This window comes from Bos indicus, chromosome 1 (genome assembly GCF_029378745.1).
Source record: "Bos indicus isolate NIAB-ARS_2022 breed Sahiwal x Tharparkar chromosome 1, NIAB-ARS_B.indTharparkar_mat_pri_1.0, whole genome shotgun sequence".
NCBI classification, from domain to species: Eukaryota; Metazoa; Chordata; class Mammalia; order Artiodactyla; family Bovidae; genus Bos; species Bos indicus.
The window spans coordinates 45,703,872-45,729,374 of record NC_091760.1 but is presented as its reverse complement, the minus strand read 5'-3'; the positions used below and the strand labels follow the sequence as shown (position 1 = coordinate 45,729,374).

General features: G+C 41.2%; 1 protein-coding gene across 3 annotated transcripts in view; it reads right to left on the bottom strand.

Annotated features, from left to right (window-relative positions):
- TMEM45A (transmembrane protein 45A) overlaps nt 1-25,503 on the bottom strand; it is a 113,075-nt gene that overhangs the window by 74,006 nt on the left and 13,566 nt on the right. Inside the window, exon 1 of one of the 3 annotated variants that reach the window (XM_019970378.2) lies at nt 7,834-7,984. The exons of the other annotated variants lie outside the window; for them this stretch is intronic. Coding sequence (XP_019825937.1) covers nt 7,834-7,879 — 46 coding nt within the window. The 5' untranslated portion in view covers nt 7,880-7,984. Of the gene's footprint in view, nt 1-7,833; nt 7,985-25,503 lie in introns of those variants that run through there. 3 annotated transcript variants of the gene reach the window in all.

Below are 25,503 nucleotides of genomic sequence, written 5' to 3'. Positions count from 1 at the left end.
CCCTGGTTCAATTCCTGGGTCAGGAAGATCTGCTGGAGAAGGGATAGGCTACCCACGCCAGTATTCTTGGGCTTCCCTAGTGGCTCAGCTGGTAAAGAATCTGCCCATAATGCAGGAGACCTGGGTTTGATCCCTGGGTTGGGAAGATCCCCTGGAGAAGGGAAAGGCTACCCACTCCAGTATTCTGACTTGGAGAATTCCATGGACTGTGTAGTCCATGGGGTCGCAGAGTCAGACACAGCTGAGCGACTTTCGCATACCCTTTTAGGTATATCAGTCAGATGGAGCGCCTCTGACAGTCATAAAAATAAAAACTTAAAAAATCTCCAACAGACAGTGGGGAGACAACAGAAATGGAAACTGGGTTTTTCTGCTACCAAGCAAGGGAAATGAAGGAATGAATAAATGGCTGTAGAAATCTCCAGAAAAAGCCTGTAAGAGTTAAGCAATCCCAGTTTTTAGTTTGACTGTTTCTGATCTTTGGTCCACGTAACTAGACTTGTCCTTCACAAAGTTAATTCCTTAATCACTCTCTGACCCGAGGCATCCTGCATCTGCATTCTTTCCCTCACACACCCTTGTAACAGTCTTCAGAAAGAAAGTCACAGGCAGATAATCTTGAGGATGACCAAACCCAGTGTTGTAGCTGTTACGGAACTTTCCAGAAGAATGAAAGACAGTCACTGCCTTGATCCTTACCACATACTTATGAAGAAGACACCCAGCTATAACACCTCTGCCTATTTCCCGGGGGACGGGGGACACAGTTGAGGCGCTAGCCTGTGTTTCCTCTTTGCCAGGCAAAGGAATAAAACCACACTTTCTTTCTCCTTCATGACTCTGTATTTCTGCTCGGCATCCGTGCACAGAGAGCCAAGATTTTGGCAGCAGAAGGAGCCTCCTTAGACTCTCAGTTTCCATCACTGAAGAAAACTCAAGGGCCTAGTGTTATGTACTTCTCAATCCTGGCTGCACCACAGAATTATCTGAAGAGCTCATAAAAAATAACTAATGCCTGGACCTCAATTCCAAGAGTTTCTACTTCAAGTCTGCTTATATATATACATCTCCTGGCTCAGCCCCTATTTTTTTGGAGTACTTTCTCAGCGCTACTAAGAGGTTGTTTTCCAGGATACAGCCTCAGCAAGACCCTGAATAAAACTCAGACTCACAACTCTCCTGTTGTACAGTTTTAAACTCTCCAGATGGTTTTTGTTAACTCTCCAGATGATTCTCATTATCTAGAGGTGAACCCACTAAGCCCGTCTCTTATGCCTGGTATCTGAGCTCCATCAGCCTTGCTGACTGCTACACTAAATGAAGGAAGGGAAGGGAAAGAGGGGCTGACCACGGGTCCTGTCATGTGCCAACACATAATACATTTTACATATACCAGTTAATTGAATCTTCTTAATTATCATTCTCATTTTAAAGATAATGATAAAAGAGATAAATTTCATAAGGATTACAACTTCAGTCACAATAATGTTGCAACAGAACCAAGATTCAATGCCAAGCCTATATCCAAAGGGGACAAAGGAGAAATAATATTTTTTGAGCACCCACCAATCTAGGAGCTCTATAGAATCCTCCCAATTCCATGAGGCATTATTTTCCTCCATTTTAAAGACATTTGACAAGTCAGTGACTTGAAAGGCTAACTAACTTGTCCAGGACAAATAGCTTGTAAACAACAAAACCTGGATCTTGATTGAAGTCTGTTCACTTCTAAAACCCCCTCCTCTATCCCATCCTTCTCTGAGCCTCAAAAGCTAATTCTAACCACCGTAACAAGAGTCATTAACATTTATTAAGTGCTGACTTTGTATTAAAAATGGTACTCATAGCTTTATATGTGTTATCCAAGAAAAAATCAAGTAAAATGATTACAACAGAAAAAATAGTTTTCAGTATATGAGGTATGGGCCAGCAGCATCTCTTGCAACAATATTCTCAGATAACTCATCAGCACAATGAAGTTGGATAAGACTGCTTCAGATGGGCTTTGGTTTTGCTTCTTATCTTTTCAAACAGTTGTTCTGGTAATACATAGTCTGGTCTAAGGTTCTCCATTTACCAGATTCCACAGGCCCCAGTGAAAGATACATAAGGAGGCAGCTGCTTCCATTCTGTGGTTGAAGATGATGTTAGAAAAAAAAAAAAAATACAATGTTAAAATACCTTCTTCTCAGTATGGCCATTTTTCTTTGAGCATTTCAGGGTATTGTTGTCTAGATACACATTGTTATCTCCCAATATCCACAGCAAGAGGTCACTCCTTAATAAAACAGATTATACTGGAGGTGGGATTACCTAATAGCCCTAGGAAAGCCAGAATGGGATAAAGCACTGTTTCTCAAACTGTCTGTAATGTACAGACATTTTAAAAGGAAATAAATTCCTTTCAAGCCAGCATGTTGACAAATTGTTTCTTAAATGTTAATAGTAAAATATATATATTTGGACAACTGTGAAAATAAAACCGATTTATAAATTAAATATAAGCAAACACTACAAAACCAACACAAATCAAACTAATGCAAATCAAATAGACAATTAATTCTTTCAAAATAAGTGGCCTTTCGCAGCTACAGCATATATTATTTTTGGTCCAGACGATGTATATTATTGTGTTCCCCCAACTGACTCATATCTCTATTCAAACTAAAATCCACTGTAAGGTTGCCTGGCATTTTAAGACCATCTTCTTTATTCATCAACCCTTAATAATTTAATCAGCACTACATGCCCTGCATCATGATCCAAAATACAAAAATGTCAGCTTCAGCACTGAGGTCACTGGCCGAACTCTAATAAGACACTCATCCAGGTAATGTAGAATATGCTTACATATTTCTCAGTAATTGCGCAGTCAGATTATCATAATAAAAAGTTTGCAGACCCCCTTCCTCACCCTCCAAGAACATATCAGCAGACTCATAGCAGTCTATTGACAGCAACTTGAGAAACACTAGGATAAAGAATTAGGAAGAATTGTACCCAAATTCAACTCTCACATCCATACATGACTACTGGAAAAACTGTAGCTTTGACTAGACAGAACTTTGCTGGCAAAGTAATGTCTCTGCTTTTTAATATGCTGTCTAGGTTGGTCATAACTTTTCTACCAAGGAGCAAGTGTCTTTTAATTTCATGGCTGCAGTCACCATCTGCAGTGATTTTGAAGCCCAAAAAATAAGTCTGTCACTTTTTCCATTGTTTCCCTATCTATTTGCCATGAAGTGATGGGACCAGATGCCATGACCTTAGTTTTCTGAATGCTGAGTTTTAAGCCAACTTTTTCACTCTCCTCTTTCACTTTCATCAAGAGGTTCTTTAGTTCTTCTTCGCTTTCTGCTATAAGTGTGGTGTCATCTGCATATAAAGAAATATAAAGAAAGCTGAACGCCGAAGAATTGATGCTTTTGAACTGTGGTGTTGGAGAAGACTCTTGAGAGTCCCTTGTACAGCAAAGAGATCCAACCAGTCCATCCTAAAGGAAATCAGTCCTGAATATTCATTGGAAGGACTGATGCTGAAGCTGAAACTCCAATACTTTGGCCACCTGATGCGAAGAACTGACTCATTTGTAAAGACCCTGATGCTGGGAAAGATTGAAGGTGGGAGCAGAAGGGGATGACAAAGGATGAGATGGTTGGATGGCATCACCAACTCAATAGACATGAGTTTGAGTAAGCTCCAGGAGTTGGTGATGGACAGGGAAGCCTGGAGTACTGCAGTCCATGGGGTCACAAATAGTCAGACACAACTGAGCGACTGAACTGAACTCTACCCAAATAGTTCATGAGAGGAAATTTCTCTTTATATAAATATTTTAGCTAATAAATGCAGAGGAAATTATAGACTTTAGAATTTTACAAGCCAGGATGAACTAATAAATTCAGGCAGTGATAAACAAAGATGATCGACATCCAAGAAAGACAGTCCAACAAAATGTGCCTGAAGTATTCTTGCAAAAAAAAGTGAACCTAGGTGTGATCCAGCCTTGCTATGAAATTCTTAACTTACAGCAAATACAGGGGCAGAGGAGCTTATTAAGTGACATCATATGCAACCAGTAAAACCAAATGATGCAAAGTTCTACAGGACAAACTAGCTTCTTCAACAAATAAACTGCAAGAAAAACCAACAGAATCAAAGAGAGAACTTGTATACTAACAGAGACTTCTGAGTCCTATCTATAATAGCAATGTATAAACTTTATATAGATGTTAATTCACACAAAGGTATAGTTCAACTTTTAATTTTATAGGGGTGATAATAGTGATTATATTTAGGGGTTTTTCTTAATTTTTATTTTTAAAAGATATATATGAAAATATTATGGACCAAATAATGTGATGACTTGTTAGTTTAGATGATTATAGTTTCCAAACTGTGATGGTTAATTTTGTATGTCAAATTGGCTAAGCCCATGCTACTCGGTTTTTTGTCAAACACCAGTCTACATTGCTGTCAATGTATTTTTCAGATATGATCAACATTTAAATCAGAAGACATGGAGAAAAGCAGATTATCCTCCACAGGACAGGGGGGTAAGGCAGGGGAGCAGGGGGCAGGGAGGGGATGTACTCAGTCAGTTAAGAGCCTCAAGAGAAAAGACTGAGGTTCTCCAAGGAAGAAGCAATTCCGCTTCCAGATTTCCTTCGCAACAGAAACTGCAACATCAACTCTTCCCTGGTTCTTTAGCCTGTTGGCGTATGCTACAGATTTCAGATTTGCCAGTTCCACAATCTCAAGAATCAATTCCTTAAAATCAATCAATCTCTTTCCCTTTCTCCATGTAGTCAAACACGCACACACATCCTTTTGGTTCTTTTTCTCTGAAGAATTCTAATACCAAAATTATCTGGAAGAAATGAGAAATGAATAAGGAAACAGATAAAACAAAATTGGCTGTAATTCAACAATTACTAAATTGTTGCTAGTTGACATATTATACTACTGTCTCTATTTTTGTGTCTTCACACATTCTACTTAAAAAATTGGGAAAGCTAAAAAGAAACAAAAAAGCCAAGCCAAAAAAAATGCAAGACTTGTTTTGCTTTTGTTATTTTTTTGTCACAAGGTCTTGAAGGCAGCACAGCATACGGGAAATCAAGGCTGCCTGAGGCATCTGAGGTCCTGACAAGACTCAGAAGAGAGTCTTCCCCGGAAGGGCCTGGCCTTGGTAGTGACTCTTCCCTTGACCTTGAACTTCCAGTCTAATTTAGACTGCACCCTCTCTGTCTACTTTATAGAGGGAAAGAAAAATGCTGTGAGGGAAAAAAGACAGAAATTGAATTTATACTTCAAATTCAAGTTCAGACAAGAAGAAGCTGAGTTTTGCAGCTCGCTATGTTCCATGGGAAATGCTCTGACTCCTGTACAGGAAAATAAGGGGTCAGAGTGAGTTGAAGTCTCCTGCCTTCCTGCCTCCTCCCTGTCCCCCAACTTTACACTTAAAGCTATTATTTCAGGGGAAAAAATCCTCCATGCTTCTGCCCCCATCTCATAGAAGGTCAGGTATGCAAGTGCATGAAAAAAACCTCAAGGTAAATGAGAATTAACAAAGGAAATATAGAGGAATGAGGAGCTGCTGCTTGGGCTGCCTGGGTGTGAGCTGGCTCATGTGTCTGTGAACAGTAAGGTCCCTGAGAAAACCATACACGAGCCTTCCTTAGACAGAAATCTGAAAGGTCCCATGAAAGTATCAGTCACCAGTGTTGACAGCTTTACAAGTTTGTCAGCCAGGTTTTCAGTACCTACCCTTCAGCCCTTGGGTAGGCCTACTTGCCATATTTATCAACAACAACAAAATATAGGATACCAGTGAAATTAGAATTCCAGATGAGCAATTTTTGGCATAAATATATCCCATGTATTGCATGTATTACATGAAATTCAAATTTTGCTGGGTATCCTGTGTTTTACCCAGTAACTTATGAAGGTATTTCCATGGAGTAAAGAACATTGCAACAGCTCAGTGTGGAGATTTCTCAAGTAATACTCATGAAGCTAGTAAAGAAACTGTCAGTGAAGTGCCACATGAAAATAAGAAGGAAAAAAAGAAAGAATATTTCTCTCTCCCTAAGAATGAAATCCATTAGCATGTTTCTCTGAGTAAGAGATCTCAGTTGACTTGGCTGTGACTTCTGAGTATATCCAAATGTCTATTTAAACATCCTATGCTTTTCTGAATTACACCGTGGCTATTTCTTAATCAAAAGTGCCCCTGTGCCTCATTTATACAGTAGCTCCATAAAGGAGTTGTTGAAAACTTAACTTTTTTTATTAGCTTTCATGTACTCTCACTTTATAAATTTTTATGTTGCACTAATTCTGGAAAAGATCCTGTATTCCTCTCTTGCTGACAATCTGCTACATACTACATCTTTCAAAAAGATAAATGAAAAGGAAAATGAAGTCTCTTGTTCAGTGATTCCTCATCTAGATAATACTCCCAAAGTGTGTGTGTGTGTGTGTGTGTGTGTATGCTTTTCAACCAACTCCTTTGGATCTACTTGGACACACGAGAGGGCCTCAGGGGTTCCACACTGGATGGTCTCTTGAAGTCTATCCAGCTTCTTGACACCACTGTTCAATGTCCCCATCCAGTGTTTCCAGCCCACATCACAGCTGCATAGAAGTCAGACTACAGCCCATCACCATTTAAAAAGAGGCTGCTAACTGGCACTAGGGATACAGAAAGAAAAGGAGATACCACTGTTAATCAGCACATCCATGGCTTACCACTCATTTAAACAATATGCATGGATTAAGGACTTCCCAGATCTTCCCTGGTGGCTCAGACAGTAAAGTGTCTGCCTACAATGCGGGAGACCTGGGTTCGATCCTTGGGTTGGGAAGATCCTCTGGAGAAGGAAATGGCAAACCTCTCCAGGACTCTTGCCTGGGAAATCTCATGGACAGAGGAGCCTGGTAGGCTACAGTCCATGGGGTCGCAAAGAGTCGGACACGACTGAGAGACTTCACTCACTTCTCACGGACTAGGCACCTGCAAAATCTTACCCTCCCATCCCTTAGGGGTACAAATTACAGTTAGGTTCCTGGTATTAGTAAGAGGAAACTAAGGCTTAGAAAAGACAAAGCTTATTGGAGGTGTCCTCACAGCAAGTTAAATGGCAGAGCTGGGATTTGAACCTCATCTCACTGACTCTGAAATCCATGCTCTTACTGATATGCACCTGCCCTTACATGGAGACAATGAAACTCAGTGTGTGAAGGACAAAGAGGACTCCAGCATGCCTGGCCCAGAGGGCGAGGTGGGGCAGGAGCAGGAATTATGTAAACTGGCTAGAAGTGAGGCTTCAAAGCTTACTTGAGGCCAGCTGCGCATCCTGCTGCAGGCCCTGCTTCTCTGAGCGCTGTCATTATGCAGACAAGGAAAGATAAAGTGTGAAAAGAGAGACAGAGGTGCCCACAGCTCCAGGCATGCTGCTCCTCTGCCAGTATCTGGAAGCTAGTAAAAGCTTTGAAGCAGGGAAATTGCAGTCTAAATGTTATTTCAGGGTGATTAATTTGGTAGGAATGCACAGAAGATATTAAAGGGAGCAAGAGGCTGGAGGCGAGGAAACTGGTTAAGAGGCTATTGCAGACGCTAATTTCCAAGATGAGTCTGACTCAGAACAGGGCAGTGGAACGGGGGTAAAAGAGCAGAAGTGAGTGTTCCCTGCCAAAGGAAGAACTGACAGGCTCTGGGGACCTGCAAAGCTGTGGCTGCGGGTCAGTGATGGTCTGAGGCTGGGACAGACAGAGGAGGAAAGACACTTCCAGAGCCAGTACATGTCCCAGCCCTGAACCCTGACGTACCTGTCTCTTCTGTCTCCTCTCTAGACCACAAGCGCAAAGGAGTCATGGAGCCTCCCTGTGTCTGGCAGCCCCACAGCTTTTCCCCATTGCCAACCACATGCTGCGGGTTTGGTAGACTCAGTAAATATTGACTGGCAGTCTGTTTCTTCCAGCTGGAATGCTGTGTTCCCACCTTTGCCTGGAAATGCCACGGGCAAATGCTTTCCTGGAGGCCCAGCTCAAACACCTCTCCCTCAGAGAGGCCTCCGGTCAATTTAAATTAGATCCTGCTGTTTTCCTCCCAGAGAAACTTCTCTTTACATACTTCTTACAATATGTACTTTTACATTTGTTACTTTTTTATTTTTCACTTTCTGTTGTTGCTTTAGCTGTCAGTGGCAGTTTTCTACTCCCCACTAGGCATAAGCACTGCGAAGTCAGTTTGTCTTTTCACCAGGGAGTCCCAAAAGCCCACAAAATGCTATCCCCTAAGAATAAAATGTAATTTTAAATTGCCAGTAGCTGCATTTTTTAAAAGTAAGAAGAAACTGGTGAAATTAATTTTGATAACATTTTTATTTAACCAAACATATATAAAATGTTATCATTTAAACATATGATCTATAGAAAAAATTATTAATGAGATTAGTTAACATTCCCTTTTTTGCATTAAGTTTTCAACTCACCACATATCTCAGTTGGAATTAGCCAAGCATTCTCTAAACACATGTGACTAGTGGCTGCTATAATGGACTATTAATATAGATACTTGCAGGATGCTTACATGTACTACTTTCTTAGTACAAAGTTAATTCATGAAAAAAGGAGGTTGGGAAGGGTAGAAAGATGGAGAAAAGCAAGAGAGAAAAAGACAGGGAAGAGAAACTAACCTTTGCTGGGTATTTACTTTCACCTATCAATAAATTGTGTGATTTAATTCTCATATCAACCCTGGAGAGGTAGGTTGAGAACAGTCTATAAATGAGGACACTATCTCTGCCCACATCACATTCTCTTTTGAGCAAAAGAAGCAAGATTCAGAACCAGTCTCCCTTACCCAGCTGTGCTGCGTTACTCACACAAGCCATACCTAACAAGTCTAAACAGGCCCCACTGCTATCTACACTTTCTCCCCGCAGGTAAGACAGCCCAGGGCTCCTATAAGGTATTATTTTGAATCTCACATACTCTCTCATTTCAAAAGTATAGTCTAACCATTGCAGGCTAACGTGGGAGTGTCTCCTTCATCCTCCAGACATATTTCAGAGGAATTCTTATCCCATTGCAGCCGTTAATTGTTGTTGTTGTTCAGTCTCTCAGTTGTGTTCGACTCTTTGTGACACCATGGACTGCAGCATGTCAGGCTTCCCTGTCCTTCACCATCTCCCAGAGCTTGCTCAAACTCACATCCAATATCCAGCCTTGACCTACTGCTTTCCCAATTTGGAACTAGTTCGTTGTTCCATGTCCGGTTCTAACTGTTGCTTCTTGACCTGCATACCAGTTTCTCAGGAGGCAGGTAAGGTGGTTTTGTATTCCCATCTCTTGAAGAATTTTCCAGTTTGTTTTGATCCACATAGTCAAAGGTTTTAGCATAGTCAATGAAGCAGATGTTTTTCTGGAATTCTCTTGCTTTTTCTATGATCCAATGGATGTTGGCAATTTGATCTCTGGAAATATTTCCTACAGACATGTTTCAGAGGAATTCTTATCCCATTGCAGCTGTTCATTAGGACTCTGCTATAACCAAACAACATGATGGCATTTAAAGTTCTCCAAATATTCCAAACTCCCTAACATGCCTCCTTAGCTCTATAGAGTTTTTCTGCTGCCTGGAACCCTTCCTTCCTTCAACCAATAATACACATCCTGCATGACTCAGTTCAAGAAAAAGAGGAGGAAGAAAGAGAACAAAAAAAAAAACTCATCAGTAATCTCATCTCAACCAAGGAATCTCCCTAATTCACTCTGCAAGTGTGTGGAACCCTATTCTGTGTTCAAGACACTCTCACAGAGTTTTTTCTGAATGCCATCATTACATATCTAGGATCTCCCTCACTACACTGTGAGCTTCTGAAAAGCAAGAACTGTGTCTCTTATCTTTACATCCTCATTGCCCAGCATTTATTGAATGGGTTGTTAAGTAAATAAATGATGGATGGACTGTTGAGCATGCTTAGAGCCCTGTTTGAATATAAGAAGCAATACCTGGTACCACATAGTCTTAAAAGAGGACTAGAGTGCTCTTGCAACATCAGCATCCCAACAGACCAGCTGTCAGGGTATGGTTACAGTGATAGGAGCAGACAGCCTCTACAGAGGACATGGTGATGCCCTCACACATTTCATAAGAGGTAATATTCTAAGCCAGCAGTCCCTAACCTTTTTGGCACCAGGGACTGGTTTGATGGAAGACAATTTTCCCACGAACCACAGTGGGCTGGGAATGGTTTGGGGATGATTCAAACACATTACATATATTGTTCTCCTCTGAGAATCTAGGAAATTCTATCTTACATGGCTCAGATGGTAAAGAATATGCCTGCAATGCAGGAGACCTGGGTTCAATCCCTGGGTGAGGAAGATCCCCCGGAGAAGGGAGCAACACACTCCAGTACTCTTGTCTGGAGAATTCCAGGGACATAGGAGCCTGGGTGGGGTGGGGTGGGGGGCTACAGTCCATTGGGTCACAAAGAGTCAGACAAAACTGAGCAACTAACACACATGAGAATCGAATCTGCCAACAATCTGACAGGAAGCAGAGCTCAGGCAGTAATGCAAGCAATGGCGAATGACTGTGCATACCGATGAAGCTTCACTCACTCACCCACCACTCACCTCCTGCTATGCCGCCTGTTTCCTACCAGGCCATGGACCAGGAACTCCTGTTCTAAGCTGTGCAGAAGATTTAGCAAAGCTGGGACTAGCCCTTATGTTAGCCTCAGGTTCAGTTCACTTCAGTTGCTCAGTTGTGTCCGACTCTTTGCTATCCCATGGACCACAGCACATTAGGCCGCCCTGTACCTTACCAACTCCTGGAGTTTATGCAAACTCATCTCCATGGAGTCTGTCAGACCAACCAACCATCTCATCCTCTGTTGTCCCCTTCTCCTCCTGCCTTCAATCCTTCCCAGCATCAGGGTGTTCTCCAATGAGTCAGCTTTTTGCATCAGGTGGCCAAAGTATTGGAGTTTCAGCTTCAACATCAGACTTTCCAATGAACACCCAGGACTGATCTCCTTTAGGATGGACTGGTATGATCTCCATGCAGTCCAAGGGACTCTCAAGAGTCTTCTCCAATACCACAGTTCAGAAGCATCAATTCTTCGGCGCTCAGCTTTCTTTATAGTTCAACTCTCACATCCATACATGACTACTGGAAAAACCATAGCCTTGACAAGATGGGCCTTTGTTGGCAAAGTAATGTCTCTGCTTTTTAATATGCTGTCTAGGTTGGTCATAACTTTCCTTCCAAGGAGTAAGCATCTTTTAATTTCATGGCTGCAGTAACCATCTGCAGTGATTTTGGAGCCCCAAAAAATAAAATCAGCCACTGTTTCCCCATCTATTTCCCATGAAGTGATGGCACCAGATTCCATGATCTTAGTTTTCTGAATGTTGAGCTTTAAGCCAACTTTTTCACTCTCCTCTTTCACTTTCATCATGAGTCTTTTTAGTTCCTCTTCACTTTCTGCCATACGAGTGGTGTCATCTGCATATCTGAGGTTATTGATATTTCTCCCAGCAATCTTGATTCCAGCTTGTGCTTCTTCCAGCCCAACGTTTCTCATGATGTACTCTGCATAGAAGTTAAATAAGCAGGGTGACAATATACAGCCTTGATGTACTCCTTTTCCTATTGGGAACCAGTCTGTTGTTCCATGTCCAGTTCTAATTGTTGCTTCTTGACCTGCATATAGGTTTCTCAAGAGGCAGATCAGGTGGTCTGGCATGCCCACCTCTTTCAGAATTTTCCACAGTTTATTGTGATCCACACAGTCAAGGGCTTTGGCATAGTCAATAAAACAGAAATAGATGTTCTTCTGGAACTCTCTTGCTTTTTTGATGATCCAGGAGATGTTGGCAATTTGATCTCTGGTTCTTCTGCCTTTTCTAAATCCAGCTTGTACATCTGGAAGTTCATGGTTCATGTATTGCTGAAGCCTGGCCTGGAGAATTTTGAGCATTACTTTACTAGCATGTGAGATGAGTGTAATTGTGCGGTAGTTTGAGCATTCTTTGGCATTGCCTTTCTTTGGGATTGGAATGAAAACTGACCTTTTCCAGTCCTGTGGCCACTGCTGAGTTTTCCAAATTTGCTGGCATATTGAGTGCAGCACTTTCACAGCATCATCTTTTAGGATTTGAAATAGCTCCACTGGAATTCCATCACCTCCACTAGCTTTGTTCGTAGTGATGCTTTCTAAGGCCCACTTGACTTCACATTCTAGGATGTCTGGCTCTAGGTGAGTGATCACAGCATGGTGATTATCTTGGTTTAGGAAGCTAAAGCTAATCCTTACCACACCTGTTTTCAACAAGATGGGTGGACTTTGATGGGATTAGATCTGGTTGACAGAGTGCCTAAAGAACTAGAGAGGGAGGTCTGTGACATTGTACAGGAAGCAGTGATCAAGACCATACCCAGGAAAAGAAATCCAAAAAGGCAAAATGGTTGTTTGAGGAGGCCTTACAAATAGCTGAGAAAAGAGAAGAAGCTAAAGGCAAAGGAGAAAAGGAAAGCTATACCTATCTGAATGCAAAGTTCCAAAGAACAGCAAGGAGAGATAAGAAAGCCTTCCTCAGTGCTCAATGCAAAGAAATAGAAGAAAAGAATAAAATGGGAAAGACTACAGATCACTTCAAGAAAATTAGAGATACCAAGGAAACATTTCATGTAAAGATGAGCAAACTGAAAGACAGAAATGGTATGGATCTAACAGAAGCAGAAGATATTAAGAAGAGGTGGCAACAATACACAGAACAACTATATAAAAAAGATCTTCATGACCCAGATAACCACGATGGTGTAATCACTCACCTAGAACCAGACATCCTGGAATGTGAAGTCAAGCGGGCCTTAGGAAGCATCACTAGGAACAAAGCTAGTGGTTATGATGGAATTCCAGCTGAGCTATTTCAAATCCAAAAAGATGATGCTATGAAAGTGTTGCACTCAATATGCCAGAAAATTTGGAAACTTTGGAAGATGGCACACTAGGGTATTACACTATTAAAAAGAACCAAACAACAATACCACACAAGAGTAAGCCCCATGTTCTCAGCAAAGGCACACTCCTGAAAAGCAAACAAATCAAGATGAATGACATGTCATCCCCAAATAGCCCAATTTTCCTCATCCTGAGAAGCAGGTCAGGGTCCAGGGCAGCCTACAACCACTGCCTGGCACTCATCCCCTCGCCTCCAGCATAGAGAAATTAGTTTTAGGAATCAGAAACTTTCATGGAATTTCTCATGAAAACTATCATTATAACATCATGGACCAACCAGGAAGTGAGGGAGAAGAGGGCTTGATTATCAGGAAGCTGGTGGCTCAGTGGTAACAAATCCGCCTGCCAATGCAGGAGACATGTGTTCAATCCCTGGGTCAGGAAGATCCCTAGAGAAGGGAATCGCTACCCACTCCAGTATTCTTGCCTGGAAAATTCCAGGGACAGAGAAGCCTGGTGGACTACAGTCCATGGGGACACAAAGAGTTGGACATGACTGAGCAACTGAGCGCACACACAGATCATTACCCTATGCCCCATACTTACTCACCAGGCACTGTTTGCCTTTTCCTCTTTTTTTCTTGCTCTGCTTGCGGAATCTCAATTTCCAGATTAGGGATGAACCCAGGCCACCGCAGTGAAAGCACAGAGTCCTAACCACTAGGCAACCTAACCACCAGTCCTACCACTAGGGAACTCCCTGCCTTGGTCTTCTTGCAGGCAGATCTGAACCCAGGATTTGACATTGCTGGGCAGGTATCTAACCAGAGAAACACAGCACTGCCTGAGAGAGGACTAGAGGTGTTAGGAAAGCATGGCTTCTAATGAACTCCAACTGAACCAGAAACAATAAATAATCGACAACAAACACCTCCTCCCTCATTACTAGGCTGATCAGAAATACTCTTTATATAAACTGGCTTGGAGGTATCCTGGAGCCAGGGTGCAGGAGCCAAATGTGGCAAGGAGGCTCTGGTCACTCCCCACAAGTGCCAGAACAGGGACTTTGAGTAATAATAATGTGTTAATGTAGGTTTGTCAGAATGTACCTCTCTAGAGTGAGACGTCAATAGTGGAGAGGGCTGTGCATGTTTTGAGGGAGAAGATGTATGGGAACCCACTGTACTTTCTGTTCAATTTTGCTGTAAACCTAAAACTTCTCTAAAAAATAAAATCTATTTTTCAAAAAGGCACTGCAGGTAGATGCCCAAGATAAGTAGCCATGCTTAGTTACTCAGTCATGTCCAACTCTTTGCAATCACATGGACTGTAGCCCACCAGGCTCTTCTGTACACAGGATTCTCCAGGCAAGAATAGTGGAGTATGCTATTGTGCCCTTCTCCTGACCCAGGGGATCTTCCTGACCCAGGGGTTGAAACCGGGTCTCCTGCATTGTAGGTAGATTCTTTACCATCTGAGCCACCAGGGAAGCCAGATTCCCAAGGTATTTGCTTAGTCATTCAGTCATGTGCAACGCTTCATGACCCTATGCACTGTAGCCCTCCAGGCTCCTCTGTCTGTGGGGATTCTTCAGGCAGGAATACTGGAGTGGGTTGCCATGCCCCCCTCCAGGCAATCTTCCCAACCAAACCAAGGTCACCCACATTGCAGGTGGATTCTTTACCGTCTGAGCCACCAGGGAAGCCCAAGGTACAACAGCACATAAACAACAGAGCAGACAGCATAACTTTCCAGAACCCAGCAGGGGCAGCTAAGAGGGGGCTCCACCAGTTTGTCCTGTGTGTGGCATCTACTAGCATCCTAACATGGTCCTAAAGGAAAACCAAAAATCATATTCTGTGCTCCCAAATCACTCATGATTTCCTGAGCCAAAAGTCATGAAGCCTCACTGAAGCAACAGGAAGGAAGTGGAGGAATCAGGAGATACTCTTGTTTACTGGGAATTGAGTCTAGTACCCTGCACGGGAGCTCTCCTGGTACCTCAACAAAAGCCAACTATATCCAAGCCAGATGAGTCATCCTGTGGCCCTAGCCAGGAAAGGAGTTTCTCTCAAACATGCCAAATTTCACAGTCACTTTTGAAATGTAGGTCAGCCTCTGCAGGATGAGACGAATCTTCATATCCCTAAAGGACAAGAGCCACAGCTGACAAGCCACCAATATGTAGATTTTTTTTTCTCCTTTCAACATCATGTCCTTCACTCTTGTGCTCTCCTCTGAAATCCCTCCGCTGCTGCTACGAAATCCCTCTAGTTTATCCCAAATCTTGCCCTTCTCTGCAACTATAACAAGACAGATGCTAAAACAGTTATTCCTGTGGCCTCACCAAGAAGCAATGAAAGCAACCTGCCCCCCCTCAAAAATCATGACCTGAATGCATCCTCCTCAAAGGGCCTGTATCATGCAGTGTGCATAGCTGTGCCTGCCCCCACCGCTCCACCCCCACCACCACCCTCAGGACCAGACAAGTGGCCACATTTCTACCACCAGACATGAAGGGAAGTAACAAGAAGCTCTGTACCCGAGTAGAGGCTCCCTCCTGTGGGAGCATCCCATCTTGCTGGCTTGTCAGCCCATTCCAAAAGAACTGAAGGTTGCTTACAAAGATTAACAGAGTTGGCAAAATAAAATAAAGAAAATCATAAAAATGGGAAGTTGAGGGGCTTGTTTCTTCTGGATTGGGAGTGAGGAAGACTGGTAGCAATTTAATTGTCTCTAACTTCATTTCTCCCTACCTCAACCTATCTCTTCTTTACTGATCTTACCTGATTCTAGCTCTCTTGTCAAAGTCACCAAAGATCCCAAATTGCTGCATTCAATAGCCAATTCTGTCCTCAGCTTACTTGAGCCACTAGCAGAAATTCAAAGAGTAGATCAGGGCCCTTTGCTGGAAAATACTCTTCCCCTGTTTTTCCTCCTCACTGGTTCCTCCTTCTTTTCTGCTTTCTCGTATCTCACAGGTCCTTAAAATTAGCAAGTCCTCAGGCTCAGTTTTTAGAACTCTTTTCTACCTGCCCTCAGTACTGGGGGATCTCATTCTGCTTCACAGCATGAATACTATATCACCACTCCTAGATTTCTATCTTTAGCTCAGCCTTCACTGCTTAACTCTAGACTCCCATATCCAGCTTCCCACTCAGCATCTCCACTTAAATATCTGAAGTGAAAAAGTGAAGTTGCTCACTTCAAAAAAAAAAAAAAGTGAGTCACTTGTCCGACTCTTTGCAACCCCATGGACTGTAGCCCTAAGAGGTTCCTCCATCCATGGAATTTTCCAGGCAAGAGTACTGGAGTGGGTTGCCATTTCCTTATGCAGGGGATCTTCATGACCCAAGGATTGAACCCAGGTCTCCCACATTGCAAGCAGATCCTTTTACCATCTGAGCCACCAGGGAAGCTCAGATGTCTGACATACACCTCAAATCCCAAACCATCCAAAACAGATCTCCTAACATCCCTCTCGGACCAGACCTGCTCTAGTTTTCCCCACTCAATGACAACTTCATCTTTCTGGTTACTCGCCCCCACCACAGTTAAGGATGATGTAGAGTCATCCTTAACTCCTTTCTTTCACTTCTTACATCTAACCCACTAGAAAATTCTGCTGGCTCTATCTCCAAAATATTCCCCGGGGCTGTCCACTCTTTACTGCACCCCTGTAAGCACTTTCATATAGGTCTGGGTTATTACAATGGGCTAACTGGACTCTGCTCCCACCTCTGCCCTTCACATTTTTCTCAACATAGGAGCCAGTGTTACTCTATTGAAGTATAAGTTGGGCCCAAGTTTTCACAAGAAACTTCATCAATTCAGTTCAGTTCAGTTGCTCAGTCGTGTCCGACTCTTTGCGACCCCATGAACCACAGCACCTGTGGCCTCCGTGTCCATCACCAACTCCCTGAGTCCACCCAAACCCATGTCCATCGAGTCGGTGATGCCATCCAGCCATCTCATCCTCTGTCGTCCCCTTCTCTTCATAGCCCCAAGTGATGTCACTCCTCCAGCCTCTTCTCATCCTCCCCTCCACGAGCCACACTGGCCTCCCTGTCTCTCCTTGCACACCAGGCTTGCCTCCACCTTACAGCCTTTGCACTTGCTGCTTCTCCTTCTTGAAATGCTCTTCCCCTTATCTCCTCTAAGTCTTTGCTCAAAAACTTTCTCAAGGAGTCTTTCGTGATCATCCTATTGAAAACTACTAAGTGCCTCAAACCCCATCCCCTTTTCTTGCTTTACTTTCCCATAATAATTCCCATCTAAACTACTATGGACTTCCCTGGCTATTTCATTGATTGTGTTGCCCCTCACTCGAACAAAAGCTTCATGGATGTAGGATTATTTTTTCTATTTTTCTTTTCTTCTTAATCTCTGGCTCTAGAACTGTGCTTGGCATATAATAATTTGGTACATAAGTGTTAGATGTCAATGTGAATGAAAAGTTCTTGCTCTTTTACACTAAAGATTACTATAGAAATGGTGAACTAATTTTTGACTGTGTCAAACCAATTCTCCCTTCATAGTCATTCATCATTCTTGGTCTGAGTAGCACCTTGGACTTGAGGCAGAAGGGTTAAGGATTAAGAAACAAAACAAAGCCTTGTTTTAAAGCCTTAAAACAAAGCCTTCATGTCTTAGTTAATGCTGAAAATTTGCCAAATTGAATAAAAAAATCAATAGACCATAACCCGACAAGTTTCTGTCAGTTTTACACACATACACACGTCCAGTTGCACACCAAAAGCAACTAGTAAGGAAACACATTAAAACTTACGACTCTTTTACTTGTACCCACACTCCCCACGGCTCATGAGTGTTGAAGGTGTGTTGTTCAGTAGCTGACAATCCTGGCAGATGCTGCTTTAATGCTTGAGAGAGACAAGCATCTTTCACTAGCATCAACCTTGGAACAGCTCCAGAGAAATCCTTTTTTCTTCCTCCCACTCACATATTTCTCCCTGGGCATGGCACGCATTGCCAGTGGCCTCCATCTCCACTCAACCTACAGAACCCTGGCCCATAACACCCCTTAATTAATGTCATCAGATAAGCAAGACTGAGTATCACTCCACTATGCACACTCTCTGCTTAGCAGAAGACCCTGTCCTTGGCAAACCAGCCACCGTCAGCAGGTGCTTCTCCAGGTCCTGAGAAGGACTTACAGCCTTTATGCCCACTCTCACCAAGTCTGCCTCCTGACTAATCATTTCTATGAAACTTCTCATCGTCCAACTTAGGTGGCCAGTGTGTAAGCACAGAAAAAGTGGAGGCTTCCACAGGGATAAGGCCCTCCCATGACCCTGCTTTTCTCTCCTGGGCCAGTCCACCAAGCCAGGCTACTCACACCCATTCCCACCCAAGGGAAATAGATAAAAAGCTGCAGGGTACACCCCTCACCTGTGTACAGCCTATGAAGATTAAGAAAACTCAGGAAAGAACATTCACAATCATTGCTGCTGGTTTCGGTATTTGGACCCAGTTGCCAATAAGAATATTTCTTAAATCTTGCTTAAAAAATAAATTTTACACATTTATGTGTAAAATGCACCCATGAAATTGAGGTTGTGCTATCTACCGTAAAACAAAGTAAACCAAGGAGATGTAGAAAATCCTTCTTTTCCAAGTATGGAAGTACCACATGTTGCCCAGACCTGAATCATTCTTTTAATTAGAGGTTCTAAGTCAGTATGGATGGAGAAGTCAATGGCACCCCACTCCAGTACTCTTGCCTGGAAAATCCCATAGACGGAGGAGCCTGGTAGGCTGCAGACCATGGGGTCGCTAAGAGTCGGACACGACTGAGCGACTTCACTTTCACTCTTCCCTTTCATGCATTGGAGAAGGAAATGGCAACCCACTCCAGTGTTCTTGCCTGGAGAATCCCAGGGATGGGGGAGCCTGGTGGGCCGCCGTCTATGGGGTCGCACAGAGTCGGACACGACTGAAGCGACTTAGCAGCAGCAGCAGGAAGTCAGTATGGAAATGCTTTTAGAAAGGGAAAAGAGATCTCTGAGAATCTCCTCTTAAAGGAGGTTAAATATGCCATCAATTAAGATCAAAGAACGGGTAGCAGTTTCATTAGGTGTTTATCTGGATACATAAACTTGGAGGAAGGTGATCAAACAGGTTCTTGATTTTATTTTCTCCCTCTTGTGACACCTGAGTGACCCTAGAAGAATGAGGCAGAAACAGCTAATAGATTTGTATGGCCAAAAACAAAATGAAAATGTGGGGTCCCTTGTTCATAAATTGTTGGGATGTTCACAACAGTGACAGTAGAGCATTAAACCAAGAATGAAGCTCTCTCATCTAAAACTGGACCCTGTACAACTGTACACATTGCATAACCATGAAGCTGGCTCTGAAGATAAAGCATTCCTCTTCTGGTTGTTCAGCAACCTCCATGGCAACTACAGTGGAAAGAGATGCTCTGGGCATCATTCAACCTAGGCAGTGTCTGGAACGCTCCATGTCCCTATGAAGCGTCACTCCATGCTGGTATGAATTGTACTCACAAACATGGCTGTTTCCTTAGAGATGCAAAAGTTTTCTTATCCGGAGACTAAATAGACATTTCTCCAAAGAAGACATACAATGGCCAATAGGCACAGGAAACCATACTCAACTATTAGATACTCAATTATCAGAGAAATACCAATCAAAACTACAATGAAGTACCACCTCACACTGGTCAGACTATCCATCATTTAAAAGTCTATAAAATAACAAATGCTAGAGAGGATGTGGAGAAAAGGGAACTCTCCTACATTGTTGATGAGAATGTAAATTGGTGCAGCCACTATGGATAATAGTATGGAGGTTACTTAAAAATCTAAAAACAAGTTACCATATGATCCTGCAATCCCACTCATGGGCAATATCCAGAGAAAACTATAATTCAAAAGGACACATGCAGCCCAGTGTTCATAGAAGCACCACTTATAATAGCTAAGATATGGAAACAACCTAAATGTCCATCAACAAATGAATGGATAAACATGTATTATATATACACACCATGGAATACTAGTGTAGCGTTAGTCATTCAGTCATATCCAACTCTTTGCAACCCAGGGATATTCCCAACCCAGGGATCAAACCTGGGTCTCCTGCGTTGCAAGAAGATTCTTGACCACCTGAACCATCAGGGAAGCCCCAGGGGGAATACTACTACTCAGCCATAAGACTATCATACTAAATGATATGTCAGAAAGAGGAAGACAAGTACCATACGATATTACTTATTGTAGAATCTAAAATATGACACAAACGAACTTCTTTACAAAACAGAAATAGACTCACAGACATAGAAAACAAACTTATGGTTACCACAAGGGAAAGGGAAGGGAGAGATAAATTAGGAATTTGGGATTAGCAGATACAAAGTATTATATATTAATATAAAACAAACAAGGGCCTACTGTATAGGTGTGTGTGTATATATATATACACATATATATGTATACATATACATACATATGTATATATATATACACACACAGACAAAAATGTGTATGTATATATATATATATACATATATACACATAACTGAATCATTTTGCTGTACACTAGAAACTAACACAACATTGTAAATCAACTATACTTCAATTTTTAAAAAAGCTTTCTCCACCAGTAATTGGTATTTATTTATTTAAGATTGGGCCACAATTAACCTAATCAACTGGACTGATCTGAAAAGAGCAATCTTTCAGGGTGGGCCCAGTAAGAGATTTGAGTGCCTGGAGGCAGAAGATTTCCTATAATTTTGGTTAAAGAAGAGATCTCTTTACCCTAACAAGTTGGAAGAGACTTCTTTGTCCATCAGCCATTGGAAATGGTTAGATTTTATAAGAATTAGTTACAAAAAATATGACTCAACCATATGGCTGTTGTTGTTGTTTAGTTGCTAAGTCACGTCCGACTCTTTTGTGACCCCAAGAACTGTAGCCTGATGGGCTCCTCTGTCCATAGGATTTCCCAGGCAAGAATTCTGGAGTGGGTTGCCATTTCCTTCTCCAGGGAGATCTTCCTGATCCAGGGATTGAACTACGTTGCAGGTGAATTCTTTACTACTGAGCCACCTGGGAAGCCCAACCATATGGCTAAGGAAAGTATATTAGTCTTCAAGAAGATTTCTGACAAATGTTTTAGGTTGGGTCAGTTGTTTCTTTTTTCTCTTTCTGTGTTTTTGCTAACTCTCCCTCTTCATGTTGTTCAGGCTCTCACTTGGAATAACCAGCAGGCCCTCCCTTTTCCATCCACCATCACCACCCTCAATCAATATTCACTCATCCTGTGACCAAACGGCCCCTCTAATACATTAATTTCAGAAACGTGGTTAATGATGAGATGGACTAGAGGTGGAGGTGAGCCTAACAGAAGGCCAGTGGAGAAACCTCAATTAAACCAGAGTCTTTCTGCAAAGGATACCACTGCTTTCTCCAATACTAGTCTAATGGCTCTTTCTGTAAGAGTAAGATGCTCAGTGATGTAAACTAACTTGCTAATCATTTCTCCAATGACTTAAAACACCAAAAAATATTCATTCACCTTTATTCTTGCTTTCTTATTGGACATAGACTCAGAATTGCCAGTGATAAATTGCTTCTCAAATCATACCCACAGGAAAAAGAGAAAAGGATGTGTTTCAGTTTGAGTATGATAAAGAAGAAGATACTTCTCAATATTATTTGTTAACTAGAACTTGGAAAAATAAAGGGATTATGTGACAAAAAATGAAGTAGAAATTATATTATTGCAGATTTTCCTGAAATTGTACTTTTCAGGCCTAAGTTCCCTCATTAACAATACTCCATCCCCAAGTCTGGCCATGTGTTTTATGATTCAGCAGTATCAGTGAAGGATGTGTACCAAAAGGAAAATTCAGAGGTTTCACTGTGCTCAGTGTGAGAGTCAACACTGTTTTCCATGAAACTAGAACCACTGTGCTCTAAGTACAGGAGCAGGTGTTTAACACAACAACCCCAATCTTTTCTTTTCAGAAGAACTAATTTCATCCCAGTGTCAGGATACCTCAAAATCCAAACATCCACCCAGTTGACCTTTCTCTGTTTTTAACTTTTCAAAAATATCTTTCAAGACAGGTAAACAATTCGGTCCTCTTAATTTATATTAAAAAAAAATATTGAATTCAGACCTAGAGACACATACAGACAGAAAGTGAGAGGATAGAAATATATTCCATACAAATGGAAATCAAAAGAAAATCAGAGTGACAATTTTCATATCAGACAAAATAGACCTTAAAATAAAGAATATTATAAGAGATAAAGAAAGACACTACATAATGATCAAGGGATCAATCCAAGAAGATTACATAACAGTTGTCAATATTTATGCACCAACATAGGAGCACATCAATACATAAGGCAAACAGTAATAGGCATAAAAAGGGAAATTGATAGTAACACAATTATAGTAGGGAACTTACTTACACCAAAAGACAGATCATCAAAACAGAAAATTAATAAGGAAACACAAGCCTTAAATAACTCATTAGATCATATGGACCTAATTGATATCTTCAGGACATTCCAACCAGATGCAGAAGAATACACTTTCTTCTAAAGTGTACACGGGACATTTTTCAGGATAGACCACATCTTGGGTCACAAATCAAGCCTCAGTAAATTTAAGAAAAATTGAAATCATATCAAGCATCTTTTCTAACCATAACACTATGAGACTAGATATGAATTACAAGTGATTAAACAATACATTTCTAAATAACAAACAGATTACTGAAGAAATAAAAAGGGAAATCAACAAATTCCTAGAACTGACAACAAAAATGTGATGACCCAAAACCTATAGGATGCAGCAAAAGCAGTTCTAAGAGGGAAGTTTAGAGCAATACATTCCTACCTCAAGAAACAATAAAAACAACAAATAGATAACCTAACTTTACACTTAAAATAACTGGAAAAAGAAGAACAAAAATAACCCCAAACTGGTATAAGGAAAGATAGCTCAAAGATCAGAGCAGAAAGAAATGAAAAAGAAATAAAGGAATCAATAGTAAAGATTAATAAAACTAAAAGCTGGTTCTTTGAGAATATAAACAAAATTGACAAACCATTAGCCAGACTTATCAAGAACAAAAGGGAGAAGAATTAAATCAACAAAATTAGGCATGAAAAAAGAAAGGTTACAACAGACAACACAGAAATACAAAGGATCATAAGAGACTATTATAAGCAACTATATGGCAATAAAATGCACAACCTGGAAGAAATGGACAGATTCTTAGAAAAGTTTAACCTTCTGAGACTGAACCAGAAAAAAATAGAAACTATGAACAAACCAATTGCAAGCACTGAAATCAAAACTGCTATCAAGAATCTCCCCAAAACACAAAAGCCCAGGGCCAGACGGCTTCATAGGTGAATTCTATCAAACATTTAGAGAAGAACTAATCCCTATCCTTCTGAAATTGTTTCCAAAAATTCCAGAGGAAGTAACACTTCCAAATTAATTCTACAAAGCCACCATCACCCTGATACCAAAACCAAACAATGACATCACAAAAAAAGAAAATTGCAGGCCAATATCACCGATGACGGAGAAGGCAATGGCACCCCACTCCAGTACTCATGCCTGGAAAATCCCATGGATGGAGGAGCCTGGAAGGCTGCAGTCCATGGGGTCGCAAAGAGTCAGACACGACTGTGCGACTTCCCTTTCACTTTTCACTTCCATGCATTGGAGAAGGAAATGGCAACCCACTCCAGTGTTCTTGCCTGGAGAATCCCAGGGATGGGGGAGCCTGGTGGGCTGCTGTCTCTGGGGTCGCACAGAGTCAGATACGACTGAAGCGACTTAGCAGTAGCAGCAGCAGCAGCATCACTGATGAACACAGATGTAAAAATTCTCAACAAAATTCTAGCAAAGAAAATTCAACAATACATTAAAAAGATAATGCACCAAGATCAAGTCAGGTTTATCCCCAGGGATGCAAGGATTTTTCAATATACACAAATCAATCAATGTGATACTCTATATTAGCAAATTAAAAGATGAAAACTATGTGATAATCTCAAGAGATGCAGAAAAAGCTTTTGCCATAATTCAGCACCCATTTGTGATAAAAGCTCTTCAAAAAATGGGCATAGAAGGAACCTGTACATAATAAAGGTGATAGACAACAAACCCACAGCAAACATTATTCTCAACAGTGAAAAACTGAAAGCATTCCTTCTAAGATCAAAACTAGACAAGAGTGCCCACTCTCACCACTATTATTCAACACTGTTTATAGCTAGGAACACACATAGCTAGGAAGTCCTAGCTATGGGAATCAGAGAAGAAAAAGAAATAAAAAAGGAATCCAGATTAGAAAAGAAGAAGTAAAATCCTCACTGTTTGCAGATGACATGACACTATACATAGAAAACCCTAAAGACATTACCAAGATATTATAAAGTACTAGAGCTAATCAGTGAATTTAGTAAAGTTGCAGGATATAAAATCCATACCTAAAAATCATTTGCATTACTATACACTAGAAAGAGAAATTAGGTAATCAATCCCATTTACCACTGCAACAAAAACAATAAAATACCAAGGAATAAACCTATCTAAGGAGACAAAAGAACTGTATACAGAAAACTGTAAGACACTGATGAAAGAAATCAAGGATGACATAAACAGATGGGGAGATATTCTATGCTCCTAGATTGGAAGAGTCAATACTGTAAAAATAACTCTACTACCAACTGTAATCTACAGATTCAATGTAATCCCTATCAAGTTACCAATGGCATTTTTCAAAGAACTAGAACAAAAATTTTCACAATTGGTATAGAAACACAAAAGACCCCAAATAGCAAAGCAATCTTGAGAAAAGAATGCAGCTGGAGGAATGCAACCTCCCTGACTTCAGACTATACTACAAAGCTACAGTCATCAAGACAGTATGGTACTGGCACAAAATCAGAAATATAGACCAATGAAACAATATAAAAAGCCAAGAGATGAACCCACACACCTAAAGGCACCTTATCTTTGACAAAGGAGGCAAGAATTTGAATGGGGAAAAGAGTCATTTCAATAAATGGTGCTGGGAGAATTGGAAAGCTATGTATAAAAGAATGAAACTAGAATACTTCCTAACACCAATAAACTCAAAATGGATTAAAGACCTAAATGCAGGACCAGAAACTATAAAACTCTTAGAGGAAAACAGACAGAACATTGTATGACATAAATCACAGCAAGATTCTCTATGACCCACCTCCCAGAGTAATGGAAATAAAAACAAAGATAAACAAGTGGGATCTAATTAAACTTAAACACTTTTGCACAGCAAGGAAACTATAATCAGGTGGAAAGACAACCCTCATAATGGGAGAAAATAATAGTAAATGAAACAACTGACAAAGGGTTAGTTTCTAAAATATACAAGCATCTCATAAAACTCAATACCAGAAAAACAAATAACCCAATCAGAAAGTGGGCAAAAAAACCTAAACAGACATTTCCCCAA